Here is a 15,976-nt window from a genome sequence, read left to right as displayed (position 1 = left end):
AGGAGCATCACTCGGGTAGAAATAGCACAGCCCTTGGCTACGCCTTTCCCTGGAAAAGCTAAAGATGCACATGCAGATCATAGACATGGGATCCCAGGCTGGTTTGGGTTGGAAGGGACTTTAAAAATCACCCAGTGCCACCCCTGCCACGGGCAGGGATACCTTCCACTGTCCCAGGATGCTCCAAGCCCCGTCCAACCTGGCCTTGGGCACTGCCAGGGATCCAGGGGCAGCCACAGCATCTCTGGGCACCCTGTGCCAGGGCCTCAGCACCCTCACAGGGAACAATTTCTTCCTAATATCTAACCTAAACCTGCCCTCCTTCAGCTGAAGGCCATTCCACCTTGTCCTGTCACTGCGTGCCCTTATGAATACATCCTGAATGGCAGTCTGGATATAATGAAACTTAAAATTTTCAAGAAAATGTTTTTCTTTGCCTTTTATTGGGAAGAGTTCAACATGAAAAATCTCAGCCTTTTGGTACTATGGTTAAAAAAATAGTGGAGGCATGACAATAAAACTTGGGAAATGCTCTTATTCCCTTGTTTGAAGAGATGGTGAGGTCTAAACCAACCTAATTTCATTGGATTAAGTCACATTTTGCTAAGGCAAGAGGTTGCACATTACAGAATTTACTGCAATAGAAGAGAATTTTAAAAATTCATTTCCCCAGCAAGTCAACACTGATGTGGTATGGCAGAAACCACCTTCTCCCCCTCCCAGGGTTTCTGCACCACTTTGCTTCAAGCTGGCTTGATAGGAAGCTGTTTTAAAAGAAGTGCTGCTGTTTCATGCTCTCCAAACAATGAGTTTGCTACACCTCTGAAAATCAGGCTGCTTATGTAAGGCCCTAAATAAGGCTGTATCAGGCCCGTTTGAGAATAATTCCCTAACTTTTGTATGCCTCCTCTCCCCATGAAGCACATACAGGGGCATGTAAAGTGGCAGGACACTGTGCCTAAAGGCTTTTTTTATTTGGAACATCTCAGTGTTGGAGAAGGCAATTTGATCTGGGAAAACAGACCTGACATCTCTGAGTCTGGGGCTTTGTTCTTGGCTGAGCTGTGTAGTGAAAAGCTGTTCATTCCCTGTTAAACCTCCACAATGAAACATTCCAGAGACAGAAAACTGCATAGAAATGTAAAAGCAAAACCTTACACTGTAGTAGTGTACCCTTGAGAGTCACATAGCAGCAAAGTTATTTTATCCTCCAAGTCTGATTTAATCCTTAATGCACTTCCCAAGGCTTAAATTTGAGATATTTTGGGACACTGTTGCCTCAAACTCTGGCCTTTACATTTGGGTTTCTTGCAGGACACCTGGCTGATGTGTTATTTGTGTTGCTTAATACTCTGTGTTACAAAACCCAGATTTCTCTGTAGGAGCAGTGGTTGCATTTTGTTCTTGTTTAAACAATCACTTGTCACTCCCTGACTTTGGGTAATGAGCAGGGGCTGTGCCCAGGAACGCTGAGTTGGGCTTGGCCGGGTGTTTTTATGAAATTCTGTTCGGGTCTGAAGCATTTTCTTATCAATAACAAAATCTGCGATAACAACTGCTGCTAGTGGTAATTGTACTATGAGGTCACACTGCAGCTTCCCACCCTGGGGAATTGGTCTCTGTAATGCTGGTCACTGGCAGGTCGGGAATAACCAACTCTCCAGCTTCCTGTGAGTCGGATTCAGCTCCTGCACTGGTTTGGGCTGTGCTGCAACCTCTGCCTCACTTGCTGTTTTGCTTTCTTTTAAGGAACAAATTTTACAACCTAAATAAAGCTTTTATGGAAAGCCCATGTGATCAGGCAGGATACAGGAAGGTAATCCAAGTTCCTGGCTGTTCCTGTTTGCTGCTGGAGAGGGCCTGAAGCCCAGGGCAGGAGTTTTTCATCCTGCAGGCTGAAGGGCTTATCTCTCCTCTCTGCAGTGACCTCATCCTGAGGAGTTATGGCACTGAGCTGTTCCCCTGCCGTTGGCTGTGTCCTACCTGGCCACCTCTTTCTCCCTTCCAGTGGCTGTTCGCAGAGCCTGGAAATTTGCACCCACTGTAACTGATCTAACTTTTTAACAAAATACTTTCTATTAAGGCTGGTTTTTTTACCCCCTTCTCAGCTTCTTGTGGAATTTAAAACTAGACTTTGTTCCATGTTGCAGGCTGAGCCTGTTGTGTTAGAGCCTCTTGTTTCAGAAGGGACTATCCCAAAAAACTGTTTTTGCAGTGGGTAGCTCTGGCAGCACGACCCCCAGCCATCAGCCTGGCTCTGTGGGAAGGTAGCACCACCACGGGTTGTGGAAAAAGAACCTCTCAGTGGAGCACAGAGCAAGAGATAGGGGCACTTCTTAAAAGGGATCCCAGCTCTTGTTTAATGTGCACCCTCCCCAAAGCTCATGCAGGGAAGAGGTGGAGAGCAGTGGTGGGAGATCAGCAAGGAGGGTCTGCTCTTCTGTGAAGCTCTCAGAGTTTTACTTGCTTATGACATGTGTGTGGTTAGAGAATTGAACATACCTTGCCACAATGGACATGGAGGGTCAATCAAAGGCCCAGGATGGTCATAACTAGGTTGGGCTCTGCGGGAGCAGCTACAAAGCATCCCTTGGTGGACTCGAGGTACCTGTATCACCGGGCTTTGTTTCTCTAACACCTTGTCTCGAGGGTTTGCAGAGGAATCCTGAGTTTGTGGGCTGTGCCAGGCCCAGGAACAGTGGTGGGACTCAAATCATAGCTGAGCTGGGGCCAGCTTCAGTCTGATAATGCTGTGGGAATTCTCTGCAAAGAACCTTTCATGATTTTGACCTTTAGGCTCTCATTTAAAATTGTGGTGTTTGTTTACTGGGCAATTCCTGCAGTAGGTTACCGAGAGTATTGCCCGAGTGGAGTTTCTGTTGGAACCATTTATTTGTTTCTTTTAGGGCAGTAATTATTTACCAAGTATCAGCGGCTGTCTGGAAAGTCTAGTTAATTATCAGCTCACCTCAGTGAAACTGCACGTAGTGAAAATACTTAAATAAAAAATTGAAAGTTGTTCTTTTTCCTCTTGTTTCAGGTACTGGGCCCACGTGTCGCGTGTGAGTTGTGTCCTACAAATGCTCTGAGCACCCCCTCGGGCCGTCTCCTTGATGCACCCTCACGGCATTATGGCCAGCACTCAGGAGCGCCTGAGCCTGTCTTCCTCTCCCAACTCCATGGGCAAAGCGTTCTGTGAGGACAAAGACTTGGGGAGGTTCCCCGACGAGCACCCCGCTGCCGGGAGCCACCCGTCCCCCGAGCTGCTGGAGGACGTGCGGGAGCGGGGCTCGCTGCCGGCCGAGCTGCTGGAGGGCGTGAGCAGCCCGGGCACGGCGGCCGTGCTGACCAGCATCAGCGAGGACGCCCGCGACCACTTCGAGAACAGCGTGCTGCAGCTGCGGGAGCAGGACGAGCCCGAGCCGGGGCTGCCGCAGGGCACCCGCAGCCCGGGGGACGGGGACACCAACGGCGCCGCCGACGATGTGAAGGTCCAGTTCAACCGGACGGGCAGCGGCAGCGGCGGCTTCCTCGAGGGGCTCTTCGGGTGCCTGCGGCCCGTGTGGAACATCATAGGCAAGGCCTACTCCACGGACTACAAACTGCAGCAGCAAGGTAAGAGGGAGCCACCTGCACTGCCTTGGGCTGAGAGGAGGGAAGGAGCCCAGGGCTCTTCCCCAGCTCTCCACGTGGCCGTTTTTGTCTTGCCCAGCCCTGTCACGGGTTTCCAGGGATAAGTCCTGCACTGTAGAGCCGACAGCTGTCATGTGTGGCAAAGGCAGCTCGTGATGGAGTCAGCACTGACTGCCCGCTCTGCCCCATGGCTTGGACCATTGTGACAAGGCCTGGATCTGAACTGAGCATGGGGATCAGAAGGAATTGTGTTGAGTTACTTGGTACAGTCCCTGTGTTAATTTCTGGAGGTTTTTTATGCCAGATGGAAAATACTCACATAGGCACTTGCACTTCAGAAGCTGCAGGTGAAGGCTGTCCCCAGCTGACCACCAAATAGCGGGAGTATTGCTTCTCTTTTAAAATGACTTTTATTTCTTTTTATTCAGGAGTAATTTTCCTCTTTAAAATATCATTTAGTACTTGTCTTTCCAGAAATATGTTCTTTAATATTTATACCTTTTTCATTTAGATGTGTAAGCGTAAATGTGTAAGTGCATGTGAGTATAAATATATATAAAATCTGTAGCTTGGGAAAAAGTGATGTCCCAGTTGACTGCATATATATCTATACATCTTTCTCTATATATATCTTTAGGGAGTACTGAAAGCTAAAGAGCAGAGTATGCTCTGCTGTTGGTGTCTGATTTCTCCTCTAGCACAGGGGGAGGGAGGTGGCAGATGGGAAAAGAACAAGCTGTCATTAGAATTAAGGAGCTGAAATGGTTGAGGCTTATGGAAAATGGGAACAGCCTGGCCACCACAGTACCATGGGGCAAAGTCTCCTTTGAGCATCACTCAGTAGTAATCAAATGGCTTTTTGGCACTGACAAATTATAAAAGGTCAGAAACCTGTCTGAGTGGTTCAAATCTAAACCCCAGAGGGATGGGGAACAGCTCCTAATATGAGGGAACAGAGCTGTTAAATAACATGTTGGATGAATTTGCCTTGAAATCAACTTCCTGGAGTCAGTCATTTCCAGTTCATAAGCAAGCAGGAAATGCACTTCTGCATTCCAGGTGCCTCCTGAGCAGCAGCCCTGTGTTCAAGGGTTTGCTTGGTTTGAAATTCTCTTGCACAGTTGGTTCTGTTTTGTTTGCACGTTGTAAACTCGGTGTGTCACATGTGGTTCAGACTATAAATAAAAAACGTGACAGAAAGTTCCCTGGGGGATTAAGGCTGCTGGGGTGATTGCACAATGGGTGGACAGTTTTAGAAGGGGCTGTCTGGGTGGCGAGTCTCCCTTGGGAAGGAAAAGGAGGTTCCGAGCAGTCGGATGACGTTCAGAGCAGGCATTGGGCAGTGTGTGTGTGACAGTGCTTTGGGTTGGGTGCTCAGTGTTTGTAAGTGAAGCTACACATTTCCAAGGAGAGGCCAGAGAGGCAGTGACTGCTCCCAGCAATTCCCTGTGTGTCCCACACCTGTCCCCACTGCTGCCTCTGAGCCATCCCGTGCTGGTGCGTCCCTGTCACCTCGGACCATGGCTCTGGGAGAGCTGCCTGTGAGACAGAGAGATCCTATTTCCCATGTAACTGGGCCACCAGGTGCACTGGAGACCACAGGGCAGCCTGTGCTTTGGTGGCCCACAGGGGACACTCGCTTTTGTAGGGAAGTCACCACACTAAAAGATGGAAGCACTGACGAATGAAAAGGAGCAGCTGGGAGCAGTGCTGGGGCTGGAGGGTGCACACAGAGCTCCCTCCTGTGCACAGGGTGTCTTGCTCTTCTCTGTGTTGGGAGCACGTTCAGAGCCACATATCCAGGGGCACACTGCAGCTTCCTGCTGGCATCAGGCCCTTCTAGAAAGGCAGATTTGAACTGGCTACAGATGTGGTAAGGCTGAGGATTAATTGAGATCAGCTATATGTAGCCTGTGTGGTTGAGCTGCATTTTCAGTGTCTTCACTGTTAGAAAGGGGAGTGAAAAGAAGATTTTTAAAAAATTATTATTTTTTTCTGGAGCTGCTCAGTTGTCTAGCTCTGATGACATTTGTTACCCTGATGGCAGTACTACACTTCTGTTACTCAAGGATAAACCTTTTCAAACTGCTTCTGTGCTGAAACCTGAGGATTTTGTGAGAATATTCATGTTCTCTTTTCCAGATGATCTCATTCTTGCTTCTTGCCACCAGAAAATCATCTTTGTGTGCATTTCATCAGCTACATACAAGCCAGCAGTTCAGTAACTGATGTATGTGATTATTTTTATTTTTGCTGTCTTTTAGCAAGAGCACAGAGGATGCATGGATTGTGTTTGTGCAAGTGCTGTGTGACTGAGGAAATGTCTGGGGCTCTTTCAGCAGCAGGGAGAGGATTGTGGTGGCTTTTCATTTCCCTGGGAGCTGCTTTACAGCTTTGGGCTGGTGCCATGGATCTGTGCAGATGATTTTTTTCCCCCCCCTTCTTCATGAGACAACTACTTAAAGCCTCATCCAGGAGTAATCCTTTGCACTGGGCTGAATCAACAACAGGGGTAGGAGTCCAGTTTGGGTCTGCAGCCATGTGGCCTTCCAGTACTTAAAAGGGGCTTATAAAAAAGAGGGAGAGTGAGTTTTTACATGGGGAGGTAGTGATAGGGCAAGGGGGAATGGTTTTAAACTAACAGAAGAAAGATTAAGATTAGATGTTTGGATGAAATCCTTCCCTGAGAGGGTGGGGAGGCGCTGGCACAGAGTGCCCAGAGAAGCTGTGGCTGCTCCTGGATCCCTGGCAGTGCCCAAAGCCAGGCTGGAGCACCCTGGGCTAGTGGAAGGTGTCCCTGCCCATGGAAGGGGATGGGCTTTAAGATCCCTTCCAACCCAAACCATTTAATGTTGCCTGCAGGTGCTTTGTGGTACTTGCTGCTCCCTGGTATCCCTGCCCACCTGCTTTGGCTGTCCTGCAGGCCCGTTCTTTGGGACATGGTGGTGGTGCTGTGGTTGCAAGTAGTGAAAGACAAACAGGCTTCATGTCCTTGAGCCCCTGTTGCCTGTGAAGCTTTGGCTCATGACTTAGTGAAAGAGGGAAAAGATAAGAACAGCTTTTACATATTTCTACATTATCTTCTTGTTGAAGCTACTGCTTGAGTGTCCTTCCTGACACCCAGATGGTCACCAAGAGGGGTGTGCCTGTGCTTCCCTGCAGGACAGGGGCTGGGCAGAGCATTGGTCAGCTGGGAGCTGCCACAGGCTCTGTGCTGGTTGACCAAGTGATGCCAATCGCTGCTTGGTGAGGAGTCATTCCTGCAGGGAATGTTTGCTTCTGTATTGTTCAGTGCCAGCTGATTATTAGAGGTTTAAGTACTGGGGGTTTGACCCATAAAATCCCTCCCTCCTATGTTTTCCCAGTTGTTTGCCCTGATTTCTAAAGGCTGTTGGTGAGTGCTTTCAGGGGGACACACTCAGTTCTTTAATTTGCATCTACCAGTTATTTAATTGGGATTGTGGGGACTCCAACACTTTAAAGCAAGACTTGTTTGTGTTTCCTAGAGACTCATTAGACATCCCAGCCATTTCCTTTGGATTAAGAAGCTGTCTCCAGGAGCTGCTTTCACCTTCCCTTTCACGAGTTGTGTGTTTACTGTCATTGTGAGAGTTTTTGTGTGGACCTGGAGAGCAAGGTGCCTGTCGGAGGGTGCTTGTGTTGGGGGGGGTTTGTGTAAACCAGAGATGCTTCTTGTCACAGTGCCAGTGCTGGAGAGCAGCCAGTGCTGGGAAAAACTCCCTCCAAATAGATTGGCTCAACAGCTCAGGCTGCTCCTGCGTTTCTTCCCCATGGGAAATAGATTCCCATCATTCTACTCAAATGGTTCTTAATCACCTCAGAAACGCAAGTTCTTGCGCAATTCCTCTGCTATTACACTTTAATTTATTTAGGGGAAGTATCCCACTGGCTTCTTTAGGCCCAGAAGAGTCTGACTGCTGCACTGTATGTTGCCTATGGTTTGGCTCTTTGTTCTTCTTGATATTCCCAAAGCTGTGGGATATTTCACTGTCACTACACTGAAACCTCTCTCCTGAATTGTGCCCCTAACAATCAGGATGCAAATTGGATATGGGAGAGGATCTGTGTTCCCAAATAAACACGAAATGACTTTGCAGGAGGAACCTCGTGAACTTTTGCTTACTTTGTTTACAGCGTCTCTCAGCCTTTGCCATTGCAGAGGGAATATTAGGGGAAGGTAATATTACCTGATAGGAAATATTAAGAGCAAACTAGGGTTCCAAGGTGATACAGTTATCCATTACTGCTCACAAACTGTAGATGCTTCATGGAAATGAATGTCAGTGTTCTGTGCCCTGTACAGGAAAGACAGACTTCCCACAGGTAAAGATGGAAAGAGACTGTGGACAAGGAGGAATGGCTTCCCATTGCCAGAGGGCAGGGATAGATGGGATATTGGGGAGAAATTGTTCCCTGTGAGGGAGGTGAGGCCCTGGCACAGGATGCCCAGAGAAGCTGTGGCTGCCCCTGGATCCCTGGCAGTGTCCAAGGCCAGGCTGGACAGGGCTTGGAGCAACGTGGGCTAGTGGAAGGTGTCCCTGCCCGTGGCAGGGGGTGGGACTGGATGAGCTTTAAGATCCTTCCGCGCCAGTCTATTCCGTGACTCTGTGAAAGAAACAGCTATTTCAGTACAACAGAATAGTTTCTATGTTGCCAGGTATAAAAATAGTGTTCATCAACACACACAAAAATCACCTGTATGTGCCACCTCCTTTCAGAAGTGATGCATTTGTGAATTAAATAGAAATACAGATCTTCTTGATTTAATTATGAATGAATGAAGTAATTTTATTAATTATCTAATTATTTTCTTTATTTAAAATCTTTCAGTGTTTAAATGCCCAAAGACTTAAATCCCAGTTTACGTTCAGAGCTGTGAGCGGATCCATGAGTATGGAAAACAGCCTTGTGTCTGGGAAGGAACATGTGCTGGGGGTTGAACTCTGCCCTGCCAAGGCAGAGGGAATTTCTGCTGTGGATGAGCAGTGTTTTTGTTTCTAGTTCAGTGAGCAGAAGGAGCGCTGGGGTCTGGCTCCGGGGGGAGCTGCTTTTCCATGGCCGTGCCTGGGGAGCGCTCGCTCGGCAGGAGACAGCAGCCACTGCCTGCCTGTCGCAGGGAGGATCCCAGGGACAGCTTCCAACTGGGATCTGCCCACAGACAGTTAGGATAGACAAGTTTCCCTTCAGTGATGATGGTATCTAGAATGGACACTTTGGCATAATCCCAGCTGCAGCCCTGGGAACATCCCAAGGGCTTGGAATCTGGACGAGACAAGGACGCACCTTTGTAGTCTTCTGAAACAGGGATCTGTAGAGGTGTGGCTCCCTTTTATTTCAGAAATCAGTGGGTTACTTGTTGGGTTTGCTGCTAAATAATTTATCCTCCAAACATAGATCTTTATTGAATTACAGTAAATAAACAATTGCCTGCCTTTTATCCTGCTGTTTGTGAGATTTAAGGTAATTTCAAGGTGACTGACAGGGAACAAAGGTTTCTGTTCAGATGGGTGCAGCTCTCTTGAAGCAGTTTATACAGTGCCACTGGACCACTCCAGCATTATCCCTACAAATGCGTGTGGATACTGAAGAGAAGGAATTGCTTACGGTTGTTTTTCCTGTTTGACATTGATATACACAGTGTTGGTGTGGGAGAGACCTATTTCTGTGTCTGCTGCTGGTGGTTGATGTGCTTTGTGTTGGCTATCTTGGTGGTTGCTGCTCTGTGCTTTACAGCCTGCCACCTCTGACTTTTATTTCCTATTTTTGTTTATTTCAGGGAATGAAAAAGACCCTCAATATTTTTTATATCACTTGTGAATGTTAAATGTTTCTTCTAATCTATGCTCTTCAATGGAGTCATGCACTTTGTTCAGTGTCAGGGAAGAGGGTCTGAAAATTGCCAATCCAGATCCCTGGTATGGTAAATTGCTGCCTGCCAAGCTGGAGTGGCTCACCCAAGTGGTTAGCAGGGTGGTGAGCTCTGAAAAAGCAGCTGGAAGGATGGGAATGAGCAGGCTGGAGGTGGCTGGGATGGCTGGAAGGGTTGTTGGGGCTGAGCACGTGTGGTGTGTGCCTCAGCTGTGCCAGGAGAAGATGGAAATGTCACCTGCTCCCTCCAGGAGAGCCCACCCTGTGGTGCGGGAGGTGGCAGGTGCTGCCCTGGTGGGGTCTGACAGTTTCCATGGTCTTGACCTTTTCCATTATCCCGTTTTTCACCTGTGCCCAGACACGTGGGAGGTGCCGTTCGAGGAGATCTCGGAGCTGCAGTGGCTGGGCAGCGGGGCACAGGGCGCCGTCTTCCTGGGCAAATTCCGGGCGGAGGAGGTGGCCATCAAGAAAGTGAGGGATCAGAACGAGACGGACATCAAGCACCTGCGGAAGCTCAAGCACCCCAACATCATCGCCTTCAAGTAGGTTGTGACCCTTGTCAGGAACTCTGTCCAGGCAACAGCTGTTCGCTCAAGGTCTCCGGGAAGGTCTTTACAATCCAGGAGCTAAGCTGTGTCTGGGACAAAGTGGTGGTCACCCTTCCTGTCCAGTTGTCTGTCTGCTGCTCCTCACTGTGTGTTCTCTTTGACAGGGGGGTTTGCACCCAGGCCCCGTGCTACTGCATCATCATGGAGTACTGTGCCCACGGGCAGCTCTACGAGGTCCTGCGGGCTGGCAGGAAGGTCACCCCGCGGCTGCTGGTGGACTGGTCCACGGGGATTGCCAGTGGCATGAACTACCTGCACCTCCACAAAATCATCCATCGAGACCTCAAGTCACCAAAGTGAGTCTCAGCTGCTTAAACATCCCTTAGTTTGGGTTCCTCAAGTCGCCAAAGTTAAACATCCCCCTGTTGTGGTTCTTCAGGTCATCAGAGTGAGTCTCAGATGGTTAAACATCCCCCAGCTGGGGCTGTCTATTTTTTCCTTTTCTTGAGAAATAGTTTAAAGTTTGGTCAAAAGGCCCTACTGTTTTTTCCCCCATGTTGACTCAAAACTAATGAGAGTGAAACTATTGCAACTTATTGGCACTTTACAAGAGTGGAAATTTTATCTGTATCTTCCATGATAAATAGCAGTCAGGAAATATTTAATGATTTGATGATACCTGGTCTTCTTGGAAAGTGAGTTATTCTGTTGCTTCCTCCCTTTTTATTTTTCCTTCTTATTCTCCTGTTATTTCCCTGGTTTTCTGGAATGTGTCTTCCTTATTTCTCTGTTGCTTTCTGCCTAAAATGTTCTGGCTTCTCTGTACTCTTACTCTCTAGATGTTTATCACTTCTTTAGCCTGTGACAGTGCATTAAGATAATGCTTTTAGATGATTTACAGCACAGTTTAAGGTACAGCTTTGCCTCTGAATCCTCAGTTACTTGTTAATTTGCAGTTTTATTGAGATTGATTTTTGACTCATAGCATTCAGAAATGCATTTGAGGCACAAAACACGACCACCCAAAAGAGAGTGAGAGCTTTTATTGGGGAAAATACAAAATCTTTTCTTTTGTACTGCACTTGTGAGCAGCGTGGCCTCATCGCCTGGTGGTGTTGATTAAGAAGGGATTTACTCCAGTGGCTGTTGTGGTACAAGAAAAATCACAAAATGTGCTGATTTCTTTTTTTTTTTTTTTCCCCCTTCTCCAGTGTTTTGGTTACACACACAGATGCAGTAAAGATTTCAGATTTTGGTACGTCTAAAGAGCTCAGCGATAAAAGTACCAAAATGTCCTTTGCGGGGACGGTGGCGTGGATGGCCCCGGAGGTGATACGGAACGAGCCCGTCTCCGAGAAGGTGGACATCTGGTGAGTCGTGTTCATGGTCAAGTCTTTCACCTCCTGCTCAGTCACTTGGTTTCCCAGCACTTCCCATGTGCTTTCTTCATCCTGTGCCTGAGCATGGGTTGCTCTGTGGTGCGCTGTTCCTTTCTCCTCCTGCCTGGTGCCCTGAGCTTTGGTGGGCTCTGATGGAGAGGGAAGGGACACAGGTGTGCTGGCTGTGTGCTGGCTGTGTGCTGCCCTGCAGGTTCCAGCTGAGGCTCGGAGCAGACAGTCTGTGTCTTGCAGGAAGCAAATGCAGAAGTTCTTCCCTGTGTCGTTATTTGGCCTGGAGCTTTCTCCCAGTGCTGTGTTCAGGGCCCCTCAGCAGCCTCCACAGCCAGGGTGGTTTTCCATCGCTTCCAGCCCTCTCCAGGGCCATGCTGGAGCTGTGGGGAGGCCCCTGCTCTGCTCCTCACCCCCTTGTGCTTCCTGCAAGCCAGGCTGGCTGTTGTGTGTGCAGGCCCAGGATTACAGCCCAGTGAATCCAGTCCTGGATCCAAGAGGGAGGAAACCAGGACAGGTTGTAAGAGTTTTTGAACCTGTTTCCATCCATGTGGAACGTGCTCTGTGTCGAAAGGAACACAAGGAACGGTTCAGTCTCTGTGCTATTAAAAATGCTTGAGAGGGTTCAGCCTTGGAGTTCCTTTGGGAAGCCTCTCCACAGGTTTCAGAGACCTCAAGGGAACTGTATCTCTGTTTCTGCCTCATTATTTCTGCATATTAAATGTCAGCAGCCAGGACAAATGCCCTTCTCCCTGCTTTACAGCCAGGAGGGATTTTGCTTCCTGTGGTTTTTCAGCTTCATATGCTGTCCCTTCCCTGGCAGGGCAGGCAGCTGCCGGGCAAAGCCACGGGTGGTTCAGAGGGCAGTGGAGTCAGACAGGAGCTGCTGCTGGAGTTCTAGCTCGGGCCTGGGCTTGGCCTGAAGGGCAAGATTTCCTGCAGGGAAGGTGGTGTAACCCGTGGTGTGCAGCTGCTCTTGTGGCCACGGTGTCCTGCGTGTTTATTTTGGATGTCCAGGCCCCAGCACAGCCGGCTCCTCTGAGAGGAACACTTGGGTTGTTCTGGAAAGAGAACACACCCAGCATTTGTCTGCTGAGCCCCTCCCTTTGAGTCACGGGATTGTGAGGATGAGTGGTGCTGGCTTTCCACCTTTGGTTTATGGTTAGGGATATTTCATGGAACCTCCTGGCCAATAAAACCTTTGCTCCTTCCCTCAGTGACTTGGAGATGTTGCTCTTTGGTGCCAGTTCCTCTGGAGTTCACAACAGTGGTGATTGCTCAGACTCTCCCTTGCCATCCATTCTTCCCTCAAGATAAATAAAAATTATGTTCATGAATGCTGCCAACAAATGAGAGCAGTTCCTGAGCTGCTTGTATGTCTGCTCTTGCTCATCTTCAACAGCATGCAGAAAAATAAATCTATAATCTTATCAGGAGTCTTGAAAATCCTTTGTCAGTTCTTAGGCATAACAAAGATGAAACCAGATGAGCTTTCCCTCCTAGTTTGTCCAACCTTCTGGATCCCTGCTTTCGTGCAGCCCACAAAAAATGATTTTGAAGCGAAAAATATTCAAATTCTGCTTGGTTTTTTTATTTTTTTTTTACACATGATTTGAAGCCAGTGGGGTTTGAAAGTGCAGTGTTTTTCACATGAAGTTGTTTCCTGACTGGTGGTTGTTCAGACCTGGTAGCTTGTCTCTTAGAAGTTCTGTACTTAATAAAAGCATCTGGGTATTGGTACAAGCCAGAAACAGAAACACCCTTCTCACCTTTCGCCTGGCTGGAGCCTCCAGCTTGGCAAGGTCGGTGTCCCCAGAGGGATGGGACATGGAGTAAGGTGGCACATCTGGCTTGGAAATGGAGATGGTTGTGTCTCACCTGGATCACAGCCCAGTTGTTGATGTGCAGGAACGGTGGTGGTGGTTCTCAGCATCATTTTGTTTACTCTGTATTGACTGGTTTCGTGTTTCTTTGGTGTTTTATTGGGTGATGATTGTATACAAAACAGATGTTTGCTGTTAAAAATTAAGGTTTTGGTTCTTTCTTGGCACTTCACTAAGGAAGAGAAGCGAAGTGAATTTTCTTACCTACATCTTTCAGTTCCTGTAGGAGGTTCTTTCCCAGACTGAGTTCTCTTAATTAATTTTTTTTTTGCTTTATCCTTGCTTTCTTCAGAACAAAAGGAATATCAGATGAGACCTCATGTGCTTTTGGTACTAACAGTTATGCAAGTAGCATTTGTTTCCTAATTTCTGTGTTGCAGTAGTTGTAGTGCTGAGTCTCAAACCTTAAAACTCCTACCTGGGACTACAGGTAACAGCAGAGGGAGCCTTTGGTTAGGGAAAAGAAAACAAAACCAGTTAAATGAAATGTAAAAAAGCCACAGAACCTTTGTTGTGTTGTCTTTGTAAGACACTTGTCAGTCTGTGCAGTAGTCAATCATCTGTTCTTACCAGCAAGAACAGTCCAAAGTTTATCTGAGAGTAGACTTTGGAGTCTTTTCATTTAACAGAAGCAAGACTTAATCTGTACAGAAAATGTGCTTTCATGATCTTTAAAATCTCACAAAGAAGCAGGAAAGGGTGGGTGAAAACCAGTGTGGTTTTGTGCTCAGCCCAGTGCTGGAGCAGAGGAGTTACTGGTGTGTTAAAAACCACTGTTGCACCTACTTGCAGTTTCAGACCAGACACCCCTATTTCCCTGTTTTGCCAACGCTTTTTTCAAGCTCCAGATGTTTCTGTTAACAGCTTCTGTGTGAACTCAGTTTATCCTGGTTTGTTTCTTCATCAGGTCATTTGGGGTGGTTTTGTGGGAGCTGCTCACGGGAGAGATTCCCTACAAGGACGTGGACTCTTCGGCCATCATTTGGGGAGTGGGCAGTAACAGCCTCCACCTTCCCGTCCCTTCCACCTGCCCAGATGGCTTCAAAATCCTCATGAAGCAAACCTGGTAAGAGCCTGAACCCCACCCAGCACAGACCTGGGGCTGGCTCCCAGCAAAACCTGTGAAAGTCGGGAGAAAAAAACCTGTGGATGTGGAGCCCGCAGCAGAGGGCTCTTAGATGAGCATCTCACACACTTGTCCTGAGAGAAGTAAGTTTTGACATTTTGGGTTCTGCTTCCTTGTGGCAGCAGGCTTGGACCCCAGGACATCTTCAGGAGCCTTCACAGAGGGCATTGCTTTGCTGTAGCAAAGCAGGGGATAAAAGGTGGCTCTGTGGGAAGACAAAAGGAGTGGGAAGGAAAGTAGGGGTAAAATTCCTTGAGGCTGCATCCAGAGTGAAGGGAACTGATTTTTCCCTCTGAAACCCCTTTGTAAGCAACTGGCTTTGGACTGAACAAAGAGAAATGTGAGCTTTCTGTCTGGAACACGGATTTTCCAGGTTCAGATATGGAAAATGCTGTCAGTTTCCTCCATGTACCAGATTAGAGTTGAAATTCTTTGTCTTGGGTTTCACATTAATGCTTTGTCTTTGTAATTACATCTTGACACAGTGTGAAGGGTCTTCCAGCATTTCCCACTCCATGGGTTTTAGCAGCCATCCTCCCCATGGCACAAAGGGGAAAACAGGCCAGAGCACGTGTGGATCTTTCCCAGTGGCTGTTTACCCTGTGGCAGCTTGTGCAGCTCGGTACCACAGAGAGTACCTACAAACAAACACTTGCATCCCCACCTAGTGGAAGGAGGTGGTTGGTAGGGGAGAGGAGGCTCAAGAAGCTGCTTTTGCCCTGTGCAAAGTGGATTCAGTCCTGAAACTCAAGTTCAAAAATCTGAATGTTTTTGTACTTGTCTGTGATCCTAAGGGCTGTTGAGTGCATTGCAGTACTCAGGCATGTGCTGTGTGACAACTCACAGACCTTCAGTGCTTAGAAGCACCCTGAATGGGAGTTCTCATTTCTACTAGATTGAGTCTTCCCATTACAAAATTTGGAAATTGATGGGACAACAAACCAAAGTATGTTTCTTCTTGGCAAGCAAGTTAGGATAGAAACTGTTCCTATCTTTCACTCTGTAGTCGCATTTTCCGGTCTTAAACATTTTGTACCTCTTTTGTTTCTTCAGAATGGGTCATCACAAACCACCTCTAGCACAATTAAATTGTAGAGAAAACCAGAAAAGCTCCTTTTCTCTAACCTGTCAGGTGCTTGGTTCAGAGAACAGGGTCTAGTGAAACCCTTTCAGAAGGGCAGCAGAGGCTGGCAGTGCTCACCCCTCACCCCAGCAGGGCAGCAGAGGCTGGCAGTGCTCACCCCTCACCTCTCCCCAGCAGGGCAGCAGAGGCTGGCAGTGCTCATCCCTCACCCCAGCAGGGCAGGAGAGGCTGGCAGTGCTCATCCCTCACCCCAGCAGGGCAGCAGAGGCTGGCAGTGCTCACCCCTCACCCCAGCAGGGCAGCAGAGGCTGGCAGTGCTCACCCCTCACCTCTCCCCAGCAGGGCAGCAGAGGCTGGCAGTGCTCATCCCTCACCTCTCCCCAGCAGGGCAGCAGAGGCTGGCAGTGCTCACCCCTTGCCCCAGC

General features: G+C 48.2%; 1 protein-coding gene across 3 annotated transcripts in view; it reads left to right on the top strand.

Moving 5' to 3' along the window:
• MAP3K13 (mitogen-activated protein kinase kinase kinase 13) overlaps positions 1–15,976 on the top strand; it is a 72,091-nt gene that overhangs the window by 43,822 nt on the left and 12,293 nt on the right. For all 3 annotated transcript variants that reach the window (XM_042024693.1, XM_042024696.1, XM_042024695.1), the window contains 5 exons: positions 3,041–3,615; positions 9,881–10,064; positions 10,235–10,426; positions 11,282–11,440; positions 14,249–14,407. In XM_042024693.1, the coding sequence (XP_041880627.1) occupies positions 3,114–3,615; positions 9,881–10,064; positions 10,235–10,426; positions 11,282–11,440; positions 14,249–14,407 (1,196 nt within the window). In that variant the 5' untranslated portion in view covers positions 3,041–3,113. The remainder of the gene's footprint in view (positions 1–3,040; positions 3,616–9,880; positions 10,065–10,234; positions 10,427–11,281; positions 11,441–14,248; positions 14,408–15,976) is intronic.

The sequence above is a fragment of the Corvus kubaryi genome, unplaced genomic scaffold, assembly GCF_017639235.1.
Source record: "Corvus kubaryi isolate FWS band 111438036 unplaced genomic scaffold, C.kubaryi_AGA036_p1.0 37264, whole genome shotgun sequence".
NCBI classification, from domain to species: domain Eukaryota; kingdom Metazoa; phylum Chordata; class Aves; order Passeriformes; family Corvidae; genus Corvus; species Corvus kubaryi.
This window is presented reverse-complemented; position numbering and strand designations above follow the sequence as displayed.